The sequence below is a fragment of the Trachurus japonicus genome, chromosome 7, assembly GCF_045865225.1.
Source record: "Trachurus japonicus isolate A0001 chromosome 7, Traja_1.0".
Taxonomy (NCBI): domain Eukaryota; kingdom Metazoa; phylum Chordata; class Actinopteri; order Carangiformes; family Carangidae; genus Trachurus; species Trachurus japonicus.
Window position 1 is genome coordinate 18166726 of NC_140913.1, and position 18292 is coordinate 18185017.

At 43.1% G+C, this 18292-nt stretch overlaps 1 protein-coding gene across 1 annotated transcript; it reads left to right on the top strand.

Moving 5' to 3' along the window:
* The first annotated feature begins 11 nt into the window (after positions 1 to 11).
* noc2l (NOC2-like nucleolar associated transcriptional repressor) lies at positions 12 to 17765 on the top strand. The gene is made up of 18 exons (XM_085781768.1): positions 12 to 143; positions 399 to 539; positions 652 to 838; positions 922 to 1162; positions 1630 to 1720; positions 1818 to 1896; positions 2162 to 2272; positions 2359 to 2472; positions 2714 to 2902; positions 3213 to 3352; positions 5535 to 5646; positions 7526 to 7639; positions 8942 to 9043; positions 9385 to 9528; positions 13715 to 13828; positions 14004 to 14139; positions 16170 to 16268; positions 17459 to 17765. The coding sequence occupies exons 1-18, from the start codon at positions 124 to 126 to the stop codon at positions 17587 to 17589; spliced, it is 2265 nt and encodes a 754-aa protein (XP_085637894.1). The 5' UTR covers positions 12 to 123; the 3' UTR covers positions 17590 to 17765.
* The last annotated feature ends 527 nt before the right edge of the window (positions 17766 to 18292 follow it).

Here is an 18292-nt window from a genome sequence, read left to right on the forward strand (position 1 = left end):
AGGTTTGTAACGCAAGTTTTATACCCGCTCACTACCCTTGAACCATAAAACCAATTCCTTCGTTTTGCACCGGGGCATTGTGGGTACTGAAGTTTAGCAGTTGTGTCACGCTTAGGATCCAGCATGGCAGCGAAACAGAAAAGGTATGTGGACAATTTACTTTACAATGTGCCGTTTATTACGAGTTCAGCGGAGAAGTTCGTGTTTATGTTATCAACATTAGCGTTATCAATACAGTGGGTACAGTGTAATGTTTAATAGAGTCGTTTTAGCTCGCTAACGTGGTGTGTACTATGGTAGCTACCCATGCTGCTCTCGCTAGCGTAGTGGTAGGAGTTAGCAGTTAGGCTAAGCTAATGTGTTCCAGGTCCATTTAATTACATCTGTCTGTCGTGTAGAAAACTAGAAGACCTGAGCGTGGATGAGTTCCTGGTGTCGGCGTTTGACTCTGACGGTGAATCTGGAGAAGATACTCCCAAACAAAATGGAGTCAAGAAAAAGAACAAGAAGAAAGAGTTAAACTCTGCAGCTCCCAATAAGTAAGTCACATACATACACACACATACAACTCGGTCACAAACGGCATCATGTACTCTTTGAGGCAGACAAGCGTCTCTTATGTGTGTTTTCGTGGTTATTTTTCCTCTATAGTGATGATAAGAAGAAGGGAAAGGCGTCTGAGCACAAGGAGCAGCTGTCCAGGTTACAGAATAAGGATCCTGAGTTCTTCAAGTTTCTGCAGGAAAACGACCAGAAGCTGCTGAACTTTGACGACACAGACAGCTCTGACGACGATGAGGAGGAGAGAAAGTACCACAAATTGCCGTCCACACTGGAGGTAGGGCCGCTGCTGGTACACGTGAAAGTTCATAATGAAATAGAAAGCAGATATCTTTATACTGGACTGTTTTGTATGTGCAGGAGGCAGGCTCTGGTGACGAGGACGAGGATGAGGATGGGCAGAAAGGTCAGAAGAAATCCAAGAAATCAGCAGAGACCATTAAAGTCACAGACAAAATGATTGAAGACTGGAGAGCTGCTATGAAGGAGGCACCCTCACCTCGGCTCTTCAGAGAGGTCACCCAGGCCTTCAAGGCGGCTGTGGCTACGACCAAGGGTGACGGAGCAGGCCAGTGTCGATACAAAGTGGCTGACAGTTCAGGTAGGACTCCACACTCACTGAAGTTACTGTAGAGTTTCATCGCAATTCATATTTGGTTTGAATGCACTACATTGACATTTATTTCAGTTTTTCCAATAACCAGTGTTACTGATATTACAGTAGAGTTAAATATATTCAACAGCAGACTTTTTGATTGGTCACAAAGGTGTTGGTAATAACACTGATTGAACTGTGACACTGTTTTACTCAAGTGCTTCATTAAGTCATGACAGCTAAAAATCATTTTATTATTTTGATATTATGTATTATCTTAAAAGAGCAGTTATTATTATTAATAATATTATTTTGTGTCTGTGCTGAGATATTTTCCTCTACCTTTTGACACCTTATTGGATGGGAGGACTGTTTATTATATGATCTGTGGTAATTGTAATAGGATTAAACACAGCAAACTATGCTCTTTGTAAATGTACATAAATAATCATTTTTTTCTGTCTGCTCTGCAGTGTTCAACGCTTTGGTCCTGTTCTGTATCAGAGATATTTATGTTGCCCTGCAGAAGATGCTCAACCTGAGGCCAGACAAAGACCATAAAAAGTATGAAGTGGATGTTATATCTGCTGATCTCTGCTAATGTTGACAGTCAATGTAGCAGTGCAAAGTCGGGCCACTTCTCACCTTGTTTTATTTTCAGGTTAGTGCTCCCATCATCTAGTCCAAAGTGGCAGAAGAACCAGATCGACATCAAGATGTATCTCAGTGGAATAGTTCAGGTCTGTTTTGCTGTTTTCTTCTGGTGTCTTCCTTCACTTTAATTTCTTCATGTACTCCTCTGAAGTAAATGTCATAATGTACAGTAGATTACATATACAGAGATGTCTTTTATTGTGTGTGATGCAGAACAATTCATACATTTATTACACAAAGTGTTGTGTTTGGCGATGTATTTCTGCAGTGACATTTCCTCTTCTTGAATTATGCCCTGAAAACATCCTTGTGTTATTCTAATTTTTGTGTTGTCTCCCTCTTCACCTGCAGCTATTATCCTGTCTAACAGAGGCCACAGTCATCAGTGCTGTCCTGCGGCATGCCAACCAGCTCGTACCTTACTACTTATGTCTACCCAAACAATGTCGACACCTCATTAAGGTAGGAAGTAGGTCACCGTAGGAAGGCATAGAATGTGATGCTTTCGGATGTAGTATTTACATGTGTCTTTACTTTTTTATATCTAGCAACTGCTGAAGCAGTGGAGCACTGGGGAGGAAACAAATCGTGTTCTCGCCTTCCTGGCCCTCAACAAAATCTGCAGACACAAGCAGGAAACGTATCTTAACACTGTTATCAAGGTGAGCTGAGTGCAGAGTAACAGAAATGGACCGATACACAGCAAACCAGGATGTAACAGACTAGAAAGGAAACATTTCACATGGTTTTTGCTTTAAAAGTGACAATGACACAAAAAAAGAAAGTTCAGTGTCTATATTTTAGTATTTCAATACATTAGAAACACTTTAAATCGCATCAAACCTGTGTTCACATCTGTATTTTGAGCTTCTGTGCTCATTGTGTTTTTCTTTCCCTTTGCAGCAAATGTACATTGCGTATGTACAAAATTGTAAGTTCACGTCTCCCAACGCCCTACCCATGATCAACTTCATGCAGCGAACTCTCACTGAGATGTACTCCCTGGACACACAGGCCACTTACCAGCACGCCTTCATCTACATCCGACAGCTGGCTATTCACCTCAGAAACGCCATGACTATGAAGAAAAAGGTTGGTTTATTACAGACACGACTGTAGGAAGACTGTAACACCATGTAATGATGAGTGATTCTTAGTATTATTCTCGTTATTATTATTATTATTATTATTATTATTATTAGTTAAAATTAATGTAAAAATCTAGAGTTACTTCAATGATATAGTGAAAAAGAACAAAAACTTACTTCTAATATGTTCATATTCTGCACAGGAGCCTGAAAATAAGCATAAAGTTGGATCAATAGTCACAATTATAAGTTGTTATATTATGTACAGGCTAATTTTAAACACTAGAACGACTTTGCTTGTGTGTGTTGTGTAGGAAACGTATCAGTCGGTGTATAACTGGCAGTATATCCACTGTCTGTACCTGTGGTGTCGCGTCCTGAGCACCCTACACCCCAGTGACGTCCTACAGCCTCTAATCTATCCACTCTGCCAGGTCATAATCGGTACCATCAAGTGAGTATGACTATAAGCGTTCATTTTTCATAGTGTTTCAATGTTCAGCATTTCTGGCTAAGTGTTCTGTCTTTATTATAATTCATATAAAGCCAGTCTTTCTCAGCTATGAAGTAAATACCAGCATCAGCCAAATTAGAAAATGAATAATTTTTAGTTATGAATCATTTTTTCTTCCCCACAAAGTAGAGCAACACATGGATCATACAGATCCGTTAATCACCTCACCAGTAGCAGCACCCAATCAACACTTTTTTTTTTTTTTTAATGTGGGGCCTTTGGGTCTGAACACCCACCTGGTATCAGCTGTAATTTTTTCCACATCATCATAATCTATCTACAGCAAATGAACAAAGGGTCTCCTGCTGTGACAGTGATGTTTGAGTGACAGAATGGCTGCTGGCAAAAAAGTGATAAATAAGCCAAGAATATGCACAGAAGACTGTAGCGGTGCTGAGAACTGAGAGTGTGAGAGAGTGAAAAATACAATTTAACAGATAAAGTTGTACTTAGGAATGCATTGGATTTAAAGATTCACATAAAGCATTATAAATAGTACGTAAAGCCATAAAAAAGAATTTTCAATATAAATATATAAAAAATGAAGTTTTAAGTATTTTTATTTATTTATTATTTTTACTGTGTATAAGTGTGTGTAAGTGTATTGCCCCATTGTGAAATTTTCAGAAGCTAGTGTCTTTGGCCCTGTTCAGACTTGGTGTTAACATCCATCCAGTGGACACATGAAGGCACTGGTCCACATACTTTTAACTGTGTGGACGCAAATGTGTGCCTACCATATTGTAAAGGACCAACTATTCCATGGACATCCTCTGCCACTCTTCTCATTAGTTCCAAACAGTGTTTCCCCCAGAAACTGTCCGAGGGGGGGGGGGCTTGCGCCGTATTAAGTTTCAGCCAGGCACTGTTATTAAGCATGCGCGCGCTGTGTCTGTGTATGTGTGTGAGAGGATGCGGTATGCGGAGATGAATGAACGGAACGACCGTCCGACGGGGGCGGGGATATATCGCTACTTTTTTTCTTTTTTTTTGAAGACGTTAGTTTAGGCGGCGGTCCTATGTTGTTAAGGCGGCCGCCTTAACAGGAAAGCGCTGCGGGAAACCCTGCCAAAGCAGTTTCATTATGAACTAAGACTACTTTACTATTTTAAATGATAGGATCTTATAACATTTTAAGAGTTGCTCTCACACATAAGTATACATACAAGCACTTAGAAGATGAACCTGTCTGTTTGGCTAAAAACAACAACACAAGTCTCTTTATTTACGTCCCTTGTGAAGTGAGGAAGTAAGATGTGATCACACGTGGTTAATCAAGACACATCTGGAGATGCATTTTAAAGTGGGTGTGAAGTGACACTTAGATCCGACCGCTGTGATCAGATCAGGGAAGAAGACGCAGGTAAATATCACATCTGAAAAGGGCCTTCGTCACTGAGATACTGTAGCTACATTATACTTTTCTATGTGCAAGTGTTTTTCATGGATAGTCTGCACTGTGGTGTTATCACTGCTGGTGATGGACAACAATCAAAGAAGTGAAATAACTGAAAATTTTCTTATACTTCTCATATTGGTAAAATCTTATTTCGTCTCAGTGCTGAGTGCATTCTATTGATAAACTCCATCCCTCACCCTCTCAAACACACTGACAACAGATCTGTCGGTCAGAGTGGCTATCAGGAGAAATCAGCTGGCTGCTGGAATGTGAAAAGTTTTGTTCCGTTTCTGTCTCTCTGTACTGGTTCACTGTATTTCACTGTGTAGGCTCTGAGCTCACTGGTTAATGTGACAGTATGTTAGAAACTGACATGGACTGCTCTGAAGTCGTACATATTTTTCAGTTACTTACGGTAATATTGGCCATTAAACATTTTGCAGTGGAGCGCCTAGAGTACAAAAAGAAATACTGATGTAGCAGTGAATAGTTATTTATAAAGCTGAATATTTAGATTCACAGATGATAGTGGTAGAGTCATCACCCTAAAGTTTGATGTAAGGAGTTTGTTGATCTTTTTTTGTCTCCTGTCAATGTGAATCCTATATGTGCAGGATAACAATCATCACAACAAAAACATCGGTTTGTGTGTATCGAACAGGTCCAGTGCATTTTCCTAACAGCAGGTGGAGACATTGACCACTGTTTCCCTCTGTCTGACAGGTTGGTGCCCACATGCAGATACTACCCCCTGAGGATGCACTGTTGCAGAGCCCTCACGCTGCTGTCCAGCAGCACCAACACATTTGTACCGGTGCTGCCGTTCCTCGTGGAGGTAAGACTTCCAGTCTGCAGTAACCACAGCATCAGAGCGGCCTGAGATCTGTTCAGTAGCTGGTCATGTTTCCAGCAGTCTGCTCTGAAGTCTTTCATACACCAATGCACCGTACACGCTTCAAGACCTCAAGCACTTTAAAATAATGCCGAATTAACAGCAGTCAGTTGCCGCCTTTGCCACAAATGGAAACAATGTAAAGGTAAAAGTGATGAAATGTTCCGTCGGTGGTTTGCTGTGGAAAAACATAAAACATCAGTGGCGTATGAAATGCATTTTGGTCTCAACGGCCACAACTGAAGGAGCTCAGGAGGAAACGCATTGAAGTGTAGAAGAGCGTTTGTGTGTTTGTGCGCTTGCACGTACGTGTGCGTTTTAGAGAGAGAGACCTTTGTTATCAGCCTGATCGCAGGTCACCAACTGACAACATTTCTCTGGGTCAGGTGTTAAGCACGTGACTGTGTGGTGCTTGTGTGTGTGAATACATGTGAGTGTTTTTGCGTGTTGTGTGGGGCGGTGTTGTGGCTTGCCGGAGGAGAACAGTGTGCTAGCGACAGCGACTGGCTTTGCCCACTGGGAGTGGTCAGTGTGTGCGTGTGTGCGTGTATGCGTGTGCGTGTGCGTGTGCAGCAGTTTGACCAACCTGATGAAGGCACAGTTGTGGTTTACACTCTGGTCCTATCACAGTGTGCAGCCCACATCCTCTCTGCCTATGGCCCACTCCCCACCTCTTTTTTTTTTCCCTGCACACACACTCAGAGCCCCCAACCCCCAACAGCACGCCGTGTTTATTTGTGACGCACGATATTTCCTGTGTTTTTTCTCCTTTACTGTTCCTCTTGTTAAAGGCAGGCTGAGGTACGCTGCTACTGTTTTAATTAGAGCAGCAGAAGCAGCCCCTTCCTCCTGTGTGTGTCTGTGCCTGTGTGTGTTCTCGCATCTCCGAGGGGGGTGTACGATTTGGAGCTTCCTGCTTCAATAGCTCTGTGTGTGTGCGTGCGTGTATGTGTGTGTGTCAGTGCGTGTGTGTGTGTGCATGCATCAGGGTTGGCCCATGCCTTCCCACTTCCCCCTGGCTCCCCCGCAGACCGCCACCACATCCTATGTTTGTACAGACAGCACTGGCCAGGAGCGTTGCTCTGCTTCGCACACTGAGCACATTAACGACCACACATGCGCGCACGCACACACACACAATAACGCACAGAGATACGTAGTGTCAGAAATAGCTTGATATACAAATACGGGACAGAAATTCACTTGTGCACTGTGGGCAGATGTGAAAGCTGAAGCTTGTAGACAAAAAGCCCACACGTTGGCTAGAATGTACTTTCAGGCACTAAGATAGAAATGTGTCATCCCTCTAACGCTGCTGCATGTAAGATGAACAGCGCAGAACGATAATTGTCCGTTATCAATATAGAGCTGATTACCGGTTGGTTTCTTTGGTTGAACTGATGTAAGAGTGATGAGGGATAAATTAGATATATGAAAAGACTAAAGCCTACATAATACATGATAAAATACTTCCATCAGTCATAGCTTATTACTTATCAACAGGTTTTGACCTTTGTGGGCCTCAGCCTGACCTTTTCACTACGTCCCCACAGTATATGGTTTGATTTGTATTGACAGTTGTTTGATGATGAAGACAGTGAGAAAAACTTTGTTTTACATACTAAGCAAATTAATAATATAGTAAAAATAATGAACTATAAAATTAAATAAAGGTAACAACACGTTGGTGCTGCTGCTGTTGTTTTTGTATTTGCTTTGGGTCCTGAATCGATACATTATTTAGTTTTCTGAATGTATTATGTGTTGTATATGCAGTTGGTCCAAAACTCAGTGTCGCTGCTGTATTGTTTTCCTTTCACAGATCTTCCAACAAGTGGACTTCAATAAGAAGCCAGGGAGGATGAGCAAGAAACCCATCAACTTTGCAGTGATCCTGAAGCTTAGCAAAGTCAACTTAATGGAGAAAGCCTACAAGGTATGTCTTAATGTGGATCCACCACTAGTGAGGGAGGTGTAGGATGGATTTTATTGTCTTACATCTAGTGTGTACACCTGCTTTTATGTGTGCTGTGGGTCTTTGTCGCACCAAGAAGAAGCAGCAGATGATCAGATGAGTGGTTGAGGTCTTAGTTGATGTTATTTTCCATGTTGCTCAGTGTGTGTGTTTGTTAGCCTGCATGTGAGCATGAGGGGATTGAGGGCAGCGCTGAAAGCCCCTTGTCAGGGCTCTAAAACTGGCCCCGGAGTCACCACGCTCAGCGCTGAGGCCAAGAGGATTGCAGCACGGCCTTCTGGGATTATCCTCCACAGTCGGCTCGCTAGGGCCGCTTTCACTCCTGTCACCTGGGCAGCTGCCACGAACCCCTGCCTCGTAGACTCCCAACAGACATAACTAAACGAACACTGATCGCGGTGATAGGAAACACATTTATTTATAAAGGCAACTGAGATTCTTGCAGTGCAGGTGATGATGTATTAACTACAGCAGAAAGACTTCTTTTGTTTCTGTGCATCTGTATGTAGAGTTTGTTGATCTTTAATCTTTAAAAAACATGGATGGAGAAGGTTGAATAAATCATAAAGTGTCTTTCTCCCATCAGTATCACTTGTAGCTGCTCAGAACTAAAGGCTGGATTTAAGCTGCTGATTGTAAATATTTTAATCAGTGCTGCTTTTCTTTGTCTAGCATGTTGACTTGCCATGTTATTTCCAATCGAATGGCTCGCAGAGAAGCCTCTGTTTATAAGCCAGAGGTGACACAATCTAGGTGACAGACTGCTAGGCTAAGCTTAACCTGATAATCACACTGAATTGCCGTTTCATTTCTCTTCAGTCACCCAGTGTGACACTATGCTAGCTGATTTCCTATTGGAAAGGAGAGTAATTTTGCTTTGCTGTGCAGTCAACAGCAAGTTTCTTATCCGTCCCACCACCACTGTCTTTTCCACGCAACGTGGACAACGCATTCACCAGAGCCGAGTTTCTCACATTATCATTATCACAGACCTACATTGATTTCAAGAGTTGTTATTTCTGTTCATTGGCTTGAACAGACTTGTACAGCCACGTCACACGCGTCATCATTTTTTTGTTGCTATTTCTCCTGAATGTGGGAAGATGACATCCTGTTCTTAATCCTGCCTACAAACCTCTGGTTGCTTCTCTATCTCTGTTTACAAACGGACAAGGCCAAGCTGTCACCACCATAGAGGACAATGATGACCTGAAGTTTTAAGTATGTGTGTGTGATGTGTGAATATTGTTTATGAATCTTCAGGACGGACTGATCGACCAGCTGTATGACCTGGTGCTGGAGTACTTCCACACTCAGGCCTATACCATTGGCTTCCCAGAGCTGGCCCTACCCACCATCATTCAGGTAATACCACCTTAAAACTGCTCCTGGACTGTAGTGATATTAGTCTGTGAAGTTATCTCCTCATATCCTCAAATGTTTTACAGGACATGACACATTCAAGTGGTACAGAATTACACTTCAACGTAAACTCAAAAAGAAGAGGTGACATTCCCAGAGTTTAGATTTTTCTCTGAATAGATGATTCAGGATTTGGTTCAGGTCCTGCCAGGCTGAATCTGCTCCCCTCAGGGGAAACAACCACAAACCCTCCTCTGCTGTCCCTGAATACACCGCATGGGCGGACTGGATGATCCTTTACACTGGTTCCTTCTTTCTCATACTCCCCCTCCTTGTCCCTGCAGCTGAAAGCGTTCCTGAAGGAATGCAAAGTGGCCAATTACTGCAAGCCGGTGCGCCAGCTGCTGGAGAAGGTACAGGAGAACAGCAGCCACATCACAGGACGGAGACAGAAGGCCGCCTTCGGAGTGGCCGATGCCACCGCTGTGGTGAGATTGTGTGTGTGTGTGTGTGTTTGAGAGCAAGGGAGATAGAGGGAGGGGTTGCCTTTGTCATCCTGTTTTTACAGGCTTCCGCTCTTATTTGACCTCTTCCATTCAGTTGTATTTCTGGTTAGTTTAGCTCTTCTGTTTTCTCATTAGGTTTTTGTAAACTTTAATTGTTTTTTGAAAAGTTAAAGTGTAAGTTACAGTCAGGTGCATCATAGCACGCCCACAGGTGAGCCTAACTGATAGGCTAGCTGAATGGAAATGTAAAAACAAAAAAGTAACATTAACTATCTTTATAAGGTAGAAGTGGTTGGAGTTTTAAATTGAAAACCTCACATCTCATCACCTGTGTTTTAAACAAAAAGGTAACACAAAAATCACAGCTCAGTCTCTAGATGGACTGAAATCAGTTTTGTGATTCTCAGAGTCAGTTCTGTATCAACATCTTCAGCTTTTGTTCGACTTCCTCTATTATTCTCTTTCTGAATAGGCTACCTGTATTAGAACTGCCTCTGACAATGTCTAAAATATGGTATCAGGAATTAAATTTAGAAATGTATTTACTAGGGATGGGCAATGATTTTCGAATATTCGAATACTGTAGTCGTTCAATTTTAAAAAATCAAATATCATCTTGTCTAAAAAAATGTAAATGTTCCCTTTTTCCTGGCGCAGAAGAAAGAAAACATGGAAAACCACCAGAAAGTTCTGTGTGAAACTCTGTCAAATAAAAAACAAATGTAACTGAGGTGCAGTGCAAACTCTGCAGGATGCGGACTGTGATGAGATGCGGTACCGGAGAATACTGATGTGGTTTTACGCCGGGAGAGGAGACTTTGCTCTCATTCCGCGATTTAATTGCACGGTACCGCTGTGATGAGAAGCGGTATTGTTACAATAATCTCCGGTACCGATACTCATTTCAATCCGCAATTTCATTTTTAAATGACGGACAGCTGTTTTTCAGTCTTTGATTTAAAACGAACAGATCTTTTGGTTGAAATGCATATATCCCTATTATTTACGGCCCCTTGAGATGGGTCCAACATAAGCTACATGAGCAAGTTTGCTACTCACTGATTAAATCCCATGCAGTTTTTTGTTAAACTTTAATCACTTCTTCTTAAAACAATCACTTACAAGTTGTGCTGTGTTACCACTGGCGACTCCTATTTTAGAATGATGATGAATGATTGATTTCCAAATATTGTATTGCAAAATTTCTGCAACATGGCAAAACTCCAGCCAGTAGAAAATCAACAAGTCATACATTATATTTATGATAATATATGATAATAAATATTGATAATTATGATAAAAAATTGACGGCCCTGAAAAGTACAAGTTACCATAATAACAATTTTTGAATTTTCTTGACAATCAGCTTTATTGGATTCTTCTTCTAGTTGCTTTACGTTTAATTTGATTTTTCAAAAAGACAAAACTCAAGTTTAAACCATTTAACTCGGACTTCATTTAGTCTTTGTCTAAAAAAGACACTCAAACATAGTGTTGTCACGATACCAACATTTTGGTACCGGTATCGGTACCAACATGTTTTTCGATACTTTTCGATACTTTTCGGTACTTTTTCAAATAAAAAGAGAACACAACAAATGTCATTATTGGCTTTATTTTAATAGAAAATCTTAGAACTATAACATATGCATCAGTAAATAATCAGTAAATCAGTAAACAGTTACTGCTGCTGCAGGATTAAATGTCCATCTATATTAATCTGAACTCTTCCTAAATTAAAATATTAGTGGTCTGTTTAAAAATGAATATCAACTTGTTTTCTTTGCATTATTTGAGGTCTGAAAACACTGCATCTTTTTTGTTATTTTGACCAGTTATTATTTTTGGGAGAAATTGTTATCAGTAGTTTGAAACACAAACGTTCATGTTACTAAAACACACACACTTATTGTTTCCCATACGTTAATTCTGCCCCCCCCGCCCCCCTCCGCGTCGCGCTCCTTCGCTGTGCTCACTCACTCACAGAAAGAGAGAGAGAGAGAGAGAGAGAGAGACTATGCATGCCAGTGGTGATCCGCGGTACAAACGAAACGTAGCAGTGTTTGCATTAATTAACGAGTCTGTGGCAGCCGTCTCTCTCGCGCGCGGGCACACACACACATAAACACAGGCACGTGGACAGGTGGCGCTGTAACGGTAATAAAAACAGCACCTTGCTTCGTTTCACTCGCTCGCTGCGGCTCAAATTACAATGCGGCGACGTCACCGCTGCCGGCGGCGCAAAATGAAAGTACCGGTCCCATCTAAGTGCAGTATGGTACCGTTTTAAATGCGTCAGTACCCCGGTACCACTCTAGTACCGGTATACCGAACAACCCTACTCAAACATATTGATGAACTCATTTAATGCACAGGTGAGATTTTACAGCCGACAGTAAATAGAATTTAAATGTATTCAGAGCTAACGGAAGCACAAGACTATCAACAAAATTGAAATTGTAAATTAATTAGTCTGGCTTGTCTGTCCATTAATCCCTCTTACTAATACATAAATCAGACCTAATGAGGAGTCGTAATTTGTCACATTGCCAGCTTTTGGCGAGATGGGGCCAGCTGCTGTGGTGGGTTTGTCGGGTATTCACAATAAAAGATGATTCTCGACAACCAGCCAGCTCTCTGCTCTCGACTTGCAGATTGCTAATAGTTTGTACAAGTTTGAGTCAATGTTTTGTGCGAAATGTAACAGTTGTTTCCACAGCAACAGCAGGATTTTAATCATCTAGATTACTCATGTCTGTTTCGCTCAGCACTAATGTGTAGGTGGTGTCTTATTTGAATGTTCTCAAGACACATCTAAATAGAGCTTTAAATAGAGCTCCACTTGCAGGACAATGACAAACTTTTCTCTTGTTGGCAACAATTACACTAGAAATGTTTCTTTTGGGCTCTTGTCCAGTTACGGTGAAGGCTGAGGGCCATCGCACAATCCCACCGACATGCAGCCACTGATAATAAATGACACTTCCCTGTGTAAACTCTAAGCCTGGTGGAGAACAACTGTGTGGTTATTGCAAGCTCTTATGGGCTTTCAAACCAGAGGCGCCTCTGCCTTAGTGTGTTTGTGTGTGAGTGTGTGCGTGTGTGTGTGCGCGCCAGCTCTCCTGTTATGTTACCTGTCAACACGCACATTTTAATCTGTCTTTGCTACCGCTGAGAGTCCTGACGTATACTGCTTATTAATATTAAAGAGCGTTTAAGGATGAAATTAAAGAGCAAGGACTTTGTGTAATTTAGCTGATGAGAAAATGTGTGTATGTACGCACGTGTGTGTGTGAGAGTGTGTGTGTGAGTTAACAAAACACAACAGACAGACAGCACGGCACTGCGGCAGCGCCAGCTCCTGTCGCCACGGCTCTCTGCTCAGCGGAGGCTGTCGCCATGGCATCCACTCCCTGGCATCGTGGCAGCAGTCGAGGTGTCACCGCAGGCAAAGGAGAGGGGACAGCCCTGCTGCTGCCGTGGAAAAGGCCACGGCCCCCCTCTGGCCACCAGCCCCCCACTGACATGTCACCCAAACTGAGAGCTCACCTAATTAATGATGCCCTGCCTCCATCCAGGTCGCACCGGGGTCTCTTGTCGTTCTCTCCTGTGGAAATTCTTTGTTTTGTTTGTCTGAGTCGAAGCTGAATTCAGAAGTAGCTTTTCCATTTTCATTTTCTCATCCAGTCCTGTTTTTTTTTTTTGGGACCAGTCACTCGTCTTAACAGCCACACAGTTAACTGTGGTAAATGTGTTAAGCTAGCAGGAGCAGGAGGCCGTGGTCTGTGCGCTATATTGGATTTGTCGGTCAGATAATGTGATTGGGCCTAATCAATACCATCCACAAATACCTTCAGGGGAAGGCTGGAGAAGATCCGCTGGTCTCCGCTTTCAGGCATCTTCAATCTGTCTGGTTTCCACAGCTTCTGACTCTCATCACTATCCTGTCGTTCCATCTCTCTCTCCTAGTCAGCTGACGTGAAGCTGTGGTAGATGGAGCCTGAATGAACCTGCTAACAGGCCTGTCTGAAGAGATGTTTAAAAATGAACTACCACCCTGGAATACATGTTTATCCATAAGCTTTAGGCTCTGGTTCTTTTTAAATAATATAGTACACTTATTACATCCACTTCAGCAAAGATTTTAATCTCAATGTTGCTTTTTCAGGCGGCCTGGGAGAAGCAGACCCAGGAGGAGGGGACTCCTCTCAGCAGGTACTACAGCCAGTGGAAGAAACTGAGGGAGAAGGAGATCCAGATGGAGATCTCTGGCAAAGAAAGGGTAACTATCCACCAATATCCACCTGCACATCATGAAGCACTTCAAGCATTTTGTTCCTTAGCGTCAAGACTGTTCATATATCAGTCATGTTATATAGCAGAAAGAGACCTTGAGTGTCATCAAGGCATCGGGCTTGTGTTTTGACCCTGTACACTGTTTTTGTGTTTGATTTAAGATGGAGGACATCAACCTCCCTGAGATTAAACGGAGGAAGGTTCAGGAGAAGAAAGCAGAGGACAAGAAGGAGTTCAAGGATCTGTTTGAGTCTGGCAGCGAATCAGAAGATGAGGATGGAGGGTTCAAAATCAAAGGTGAGCTGATTCCTATATGCACTTCTCAAACACACACACACACACACACTCACTCAACCCTCTGCTACAAAGGAGGCAGATTTTTTATTTTATTTGTAGAAGACCAGAGTACAACTGTACTGCCCCTCTTGGCCTCTAGGGGGCTGTGTTTCGTTACAGGCTGCTCTTCTGCTGAAAGCAGCAAGTTAAAAGGTGGCGACAGTTGAGTTTGATTTCTCTGCTGTTGTCTCTGTTTCTGGGACAGTCCACATCTGAAAGATCTTGCCACATGCAACAGATGACCTGCAGAGCAGTTGCCATGGCGCTCTGGGTTATTAAAACATCCACAGAGGCTGCTTTTGAGACACGGAAAATTAAATTCCAAATCAAATGCAAGAGAAAATGTTTCTGCTAATCAGATAGTTTGGTTCTCCCTGGGCCGAGAGCAGCTCGTTCATCCTTTAAACCCAGTGTGTCCCGTCCTCTCGGGGTCGTCCGCAGGTCACAGGCAGCTGCAACCTCGACTTACAGCTTTACACTCGGACACACTCCAAGCTAAAAAAGCCCTTTGCGAGGTCACAGAGGGAAGGAGTCGGCAGCGGGGGATTTTTCTTTTTTTCTTCTTTTTTTTTTTTTGATGCATCTGGACTTCATTGTAGGGAGAGTCCCCACAAACGGATGGGCAGCTGCCGGCGAGCGGCAGGCCTCCGCCTCTCACTCTCTGCCCCCCCTTCCCCTCCGCTCCCCGCTTGTTCATCTTTCCCTCCTCCCCTCCCACCCCTCGCGCGCACACACACGAACTGAAACCCCCCGACAGGAAGTACAGGCTTGGATCCCAGCGGGGGTTCCTAATTCAAACCAGCCCAGTGGAACAGCCAGAGGTGGCCGCTCCCACTCCTCTCTCTCTCTCTCCCCCTCTCTCCCTCTTTCATTCTAGTCCTCTCGCTCTCTCTTTTTTGGCTCTAAGGGCCTCAGCCAGCTGCCCCCGCATGTCCTCACTACACGTGTGTGCGCACACACACACACACACACACACACACACACACACACACACACACACGCATCTCGATGATAGCACACAAATGTACTCCCACCACCTTGTCGTCCAGTCTTGAAGAGCCAAAAGCTTTTGGGCAGCTCACCAAAGCTCTTTGTGGTTTCGCACACTCCCGGAAAGAGGGGGAGTGTGAGAGTAGGGGGCTGATGATTTAGATTGATGTGTGTGTGCGTGTGTGTGTCTGTTTTCTGAAGTGGTGGTGTCGGTGTGTGGGGGTAATAAGTCTTCCAGGTCATTTCGGGGCAACCTCTAAGGTACTACTGAAGTCTGCTGAGCACCGTATGAGCAACTAAGAGTGGGAGAGAGTGAAAGCATGTTTGTCATCTTTATATTCAGCTAGGAAGGGAAATGGGTGATGTTTTAATAGATGTTATTTACCTGTGTGTGTGTGTGTGTGTGTGTGTGTGTGTGTGTGTGTGTGTGTGTGCTCCTCCCAGACAGAGGAAGCAGCTCTGTTTTGCTTCTCTCTCCTCCACGCCCCCAGCCTCTCATCACACCTCAACTTCAAAGCCTGTGGACCCCAGTTGTCCCTTTGGCTAGACAACACACACACATACACACACACACACTGTACTCTGAAGATAGCACAACACAGTTTCAGACAAACTCCCAACTTCTCTCAGGCACACACAAACACGCAGCAGCGCGCACACACCAACATTCCCATCATCATCGTAGCGGTGGAACCTGCCTGCTATCTCCATTTGCTATATTTAGGCCGTGAGCATAAGATGTCTGAAATTGCAGGTAGTAAACTGTCATGGGTGTTTGTGCAGCAGCAGCAGCGGCGTCTGTAATCGACTCTCAGTTCCATCTCAGGAGGAAATAGACACTTCCAGCTGCCTCTGATACCTGGCCCACATATAGATGTCTCCAAAGTCCTCAGACGTCAGCGATGCACCAACGCTAACTAAAAAATGTCTGAAGAAAGTAACACTAGACAAAATTCTGTGCAATGAAACATGTTTTTTTTTCTGTTGTCGCTTCTCCTCAGGCAAAAAGGGCACCCGTGGGTCAGATGATGATGACGATGACGATCTTGACGACCTGTCTGACATGAGCGATGATGAGGGGATGGAGGGAGGAGACTCAGGTTGGTGCAACATCAACGTCCAAAGAGCAAGAATTCAAACAGCTCTCACAAATTATTAGCTTGCTGCACAGCAATACATCTGTTGTGTATTTACTCGTGGTGATTGTTTAATTAGTCATCTGAGAGGAAGTTAATCAGCAACTATTCAAAAATTGATGAATTTTCATTCCAATGGATATGCTGCTTTTCTTTGTTTTATATTTTTTTCTCAATCTTAATGGTTTTAGCTGAATATTTTCAATTTGAAGTCCTTAATTTGGACTCTGGAACCACTGAGGGTCAACTTTCATTATTTAAAAAAAAAAGACAATCCATCATGAAAATAATTAGCTGCAAAACTGAATTTTTACATTGAAACTAATTATAGCCTCAAAGTAATAACCTTTGCTTAGTTAATTAGAGGGCAGGGAATTCTAAGTTGGTTTCTTGAATCAATAACTAATGTACAGTTGAACACAGGTTGTACTCCACCTACATTCATGTAGGTCTGTATCTAAATTAAACTGTATAAACTAAGCAGTGCTGTTTGTGTTGCAGCAATGGTTGTAGTGTCAAAATTGTTGAGGAAACAGTTAAATAGCTGTAATCACCAGCAAGATATGCTTAGTTGATTGAGTAATAATAAATATTTTGTAATGGACCAACAGTTATTATATTCCCTAGTTTCAGAAATTCAGTCAAAAGAATTTGCTTTTCCTTGTATCTGACAGTTAAAACCAAATATTCTGAATCACTGACTGTAATTGCTGTGATGGCAAGGGGTCATTAGCTACTGCCTTACTAGGCAACTTTTTGCACACAATTAGTTTAATAGCTTCTGTTTTCTTTCAGGTTAATAAAATTAATGGTGTCCACGTTTCAATGTCTGTTTTCTTTGGGGAAGTTATTTATCTCCAAAAAATCAACAAAATATGTAAATGACCCCAACTGAAACATAGGAGTGAATAAGAAAATGACTGCTAGCCTGCTGCTAACTCTCTAGGTGTCTCTACCTGACCAGAGTAGCAACAACAACCTGTAAACTAATGCTGCTGCAAAGACCCTGCTAATTCAAGTAATGTGTGAACGTAACTTTGAGTTATCCGAATGTGGGAATTACTAATTCATGCACAGGAACAACGAGAGTGTAACCTCTGACAACTGCAGGGCTCCAACAGCTGAATAATAAGTGTTTGCTGTCTGTGTTCCAGATGATGATGAGGATGATGGGGATGAAAAGGCGTCCAAGGCTCCTCAGCCGCTGTCCTCCTCTGCTCTGATAAAGCTGGCAGAGGGAGACGAGGATGTGGTGGAGGACCTGGAGTTGTCTGACGATGACTGAGCGTTCATGGCTGCACACGCTCAAACTCACCTGAGACACTTGTTATGCTCTCCCCCAGTATAATTGGATTTTTTTATGTTCTAGTCTTTGCTTTTGAAATTTGTATTACTTCACTTGTACAGTACAAATGTGTTCATGGGATAATTTTATAAAGCATTGAAATTGCAAAGAGAAAATGACTTTACAAAAGAGTCCGGTTTTTTTTTCCACCTAAGATGCTAATTAATCGAAGCCTGCATGTGCATGTCGATGCAGAAGTGCACCTGAAGTAAGTCATTTGTGTCCTCCATGCATGTGCACACCTGTAGGCACCCTCAGGCTTTCTGAGGACAGGCTATTTGGAGAGATCTCCGAGCCTCGCTGAGCCGGGCCGAGCCGAGCCAGGCTGGGCCGGCCAAGAGGAGGGGTACAGAGAGGCGGGTGTTGAGCCCCGAGGCAGCAGTGCTGTGCCAGGCTGGCAGGGTGGCGTCTGATGCTGTGCCAAGACTCTCTGCCCAGGTGGTAGAGCAGCAACACAGGCTGGTCTGTTTCTCTGCCAACTCCTCATAACCCACCCCACCCCCACCCACCCCCTCCCGGACCACTGTCTTTTCTGTCTGTGTATTCACATGCTCAGACACAGCTTTCCTACTCCAGCTTCTCCCCCTTTTTCTTTCTCGGCTTTAACCGCAGCCTTCACTGAGGTAAAGGTGATACTGGTCTT

Coding starts and splice junctions, on each gene's coding strand:
- noc2l (XM_085781768.1), top strand. CDS start 124: ATGGCAGCGAAACAGAAAAG. Junction 7,640..8,941: donor TAATGGAGAAAGCCTACAAG/GTATGTCTTAAT, acceptor ATGAATCTTCAG/GACGGACTGATCGACCAGCT. Junction 16,269..17,458: donor GATGGAGGGAGGAGACTCAG/GTTGGTGCAACA, acceptor TCTGTGTTCCAG/ATGATGATGAGGATGATGGG.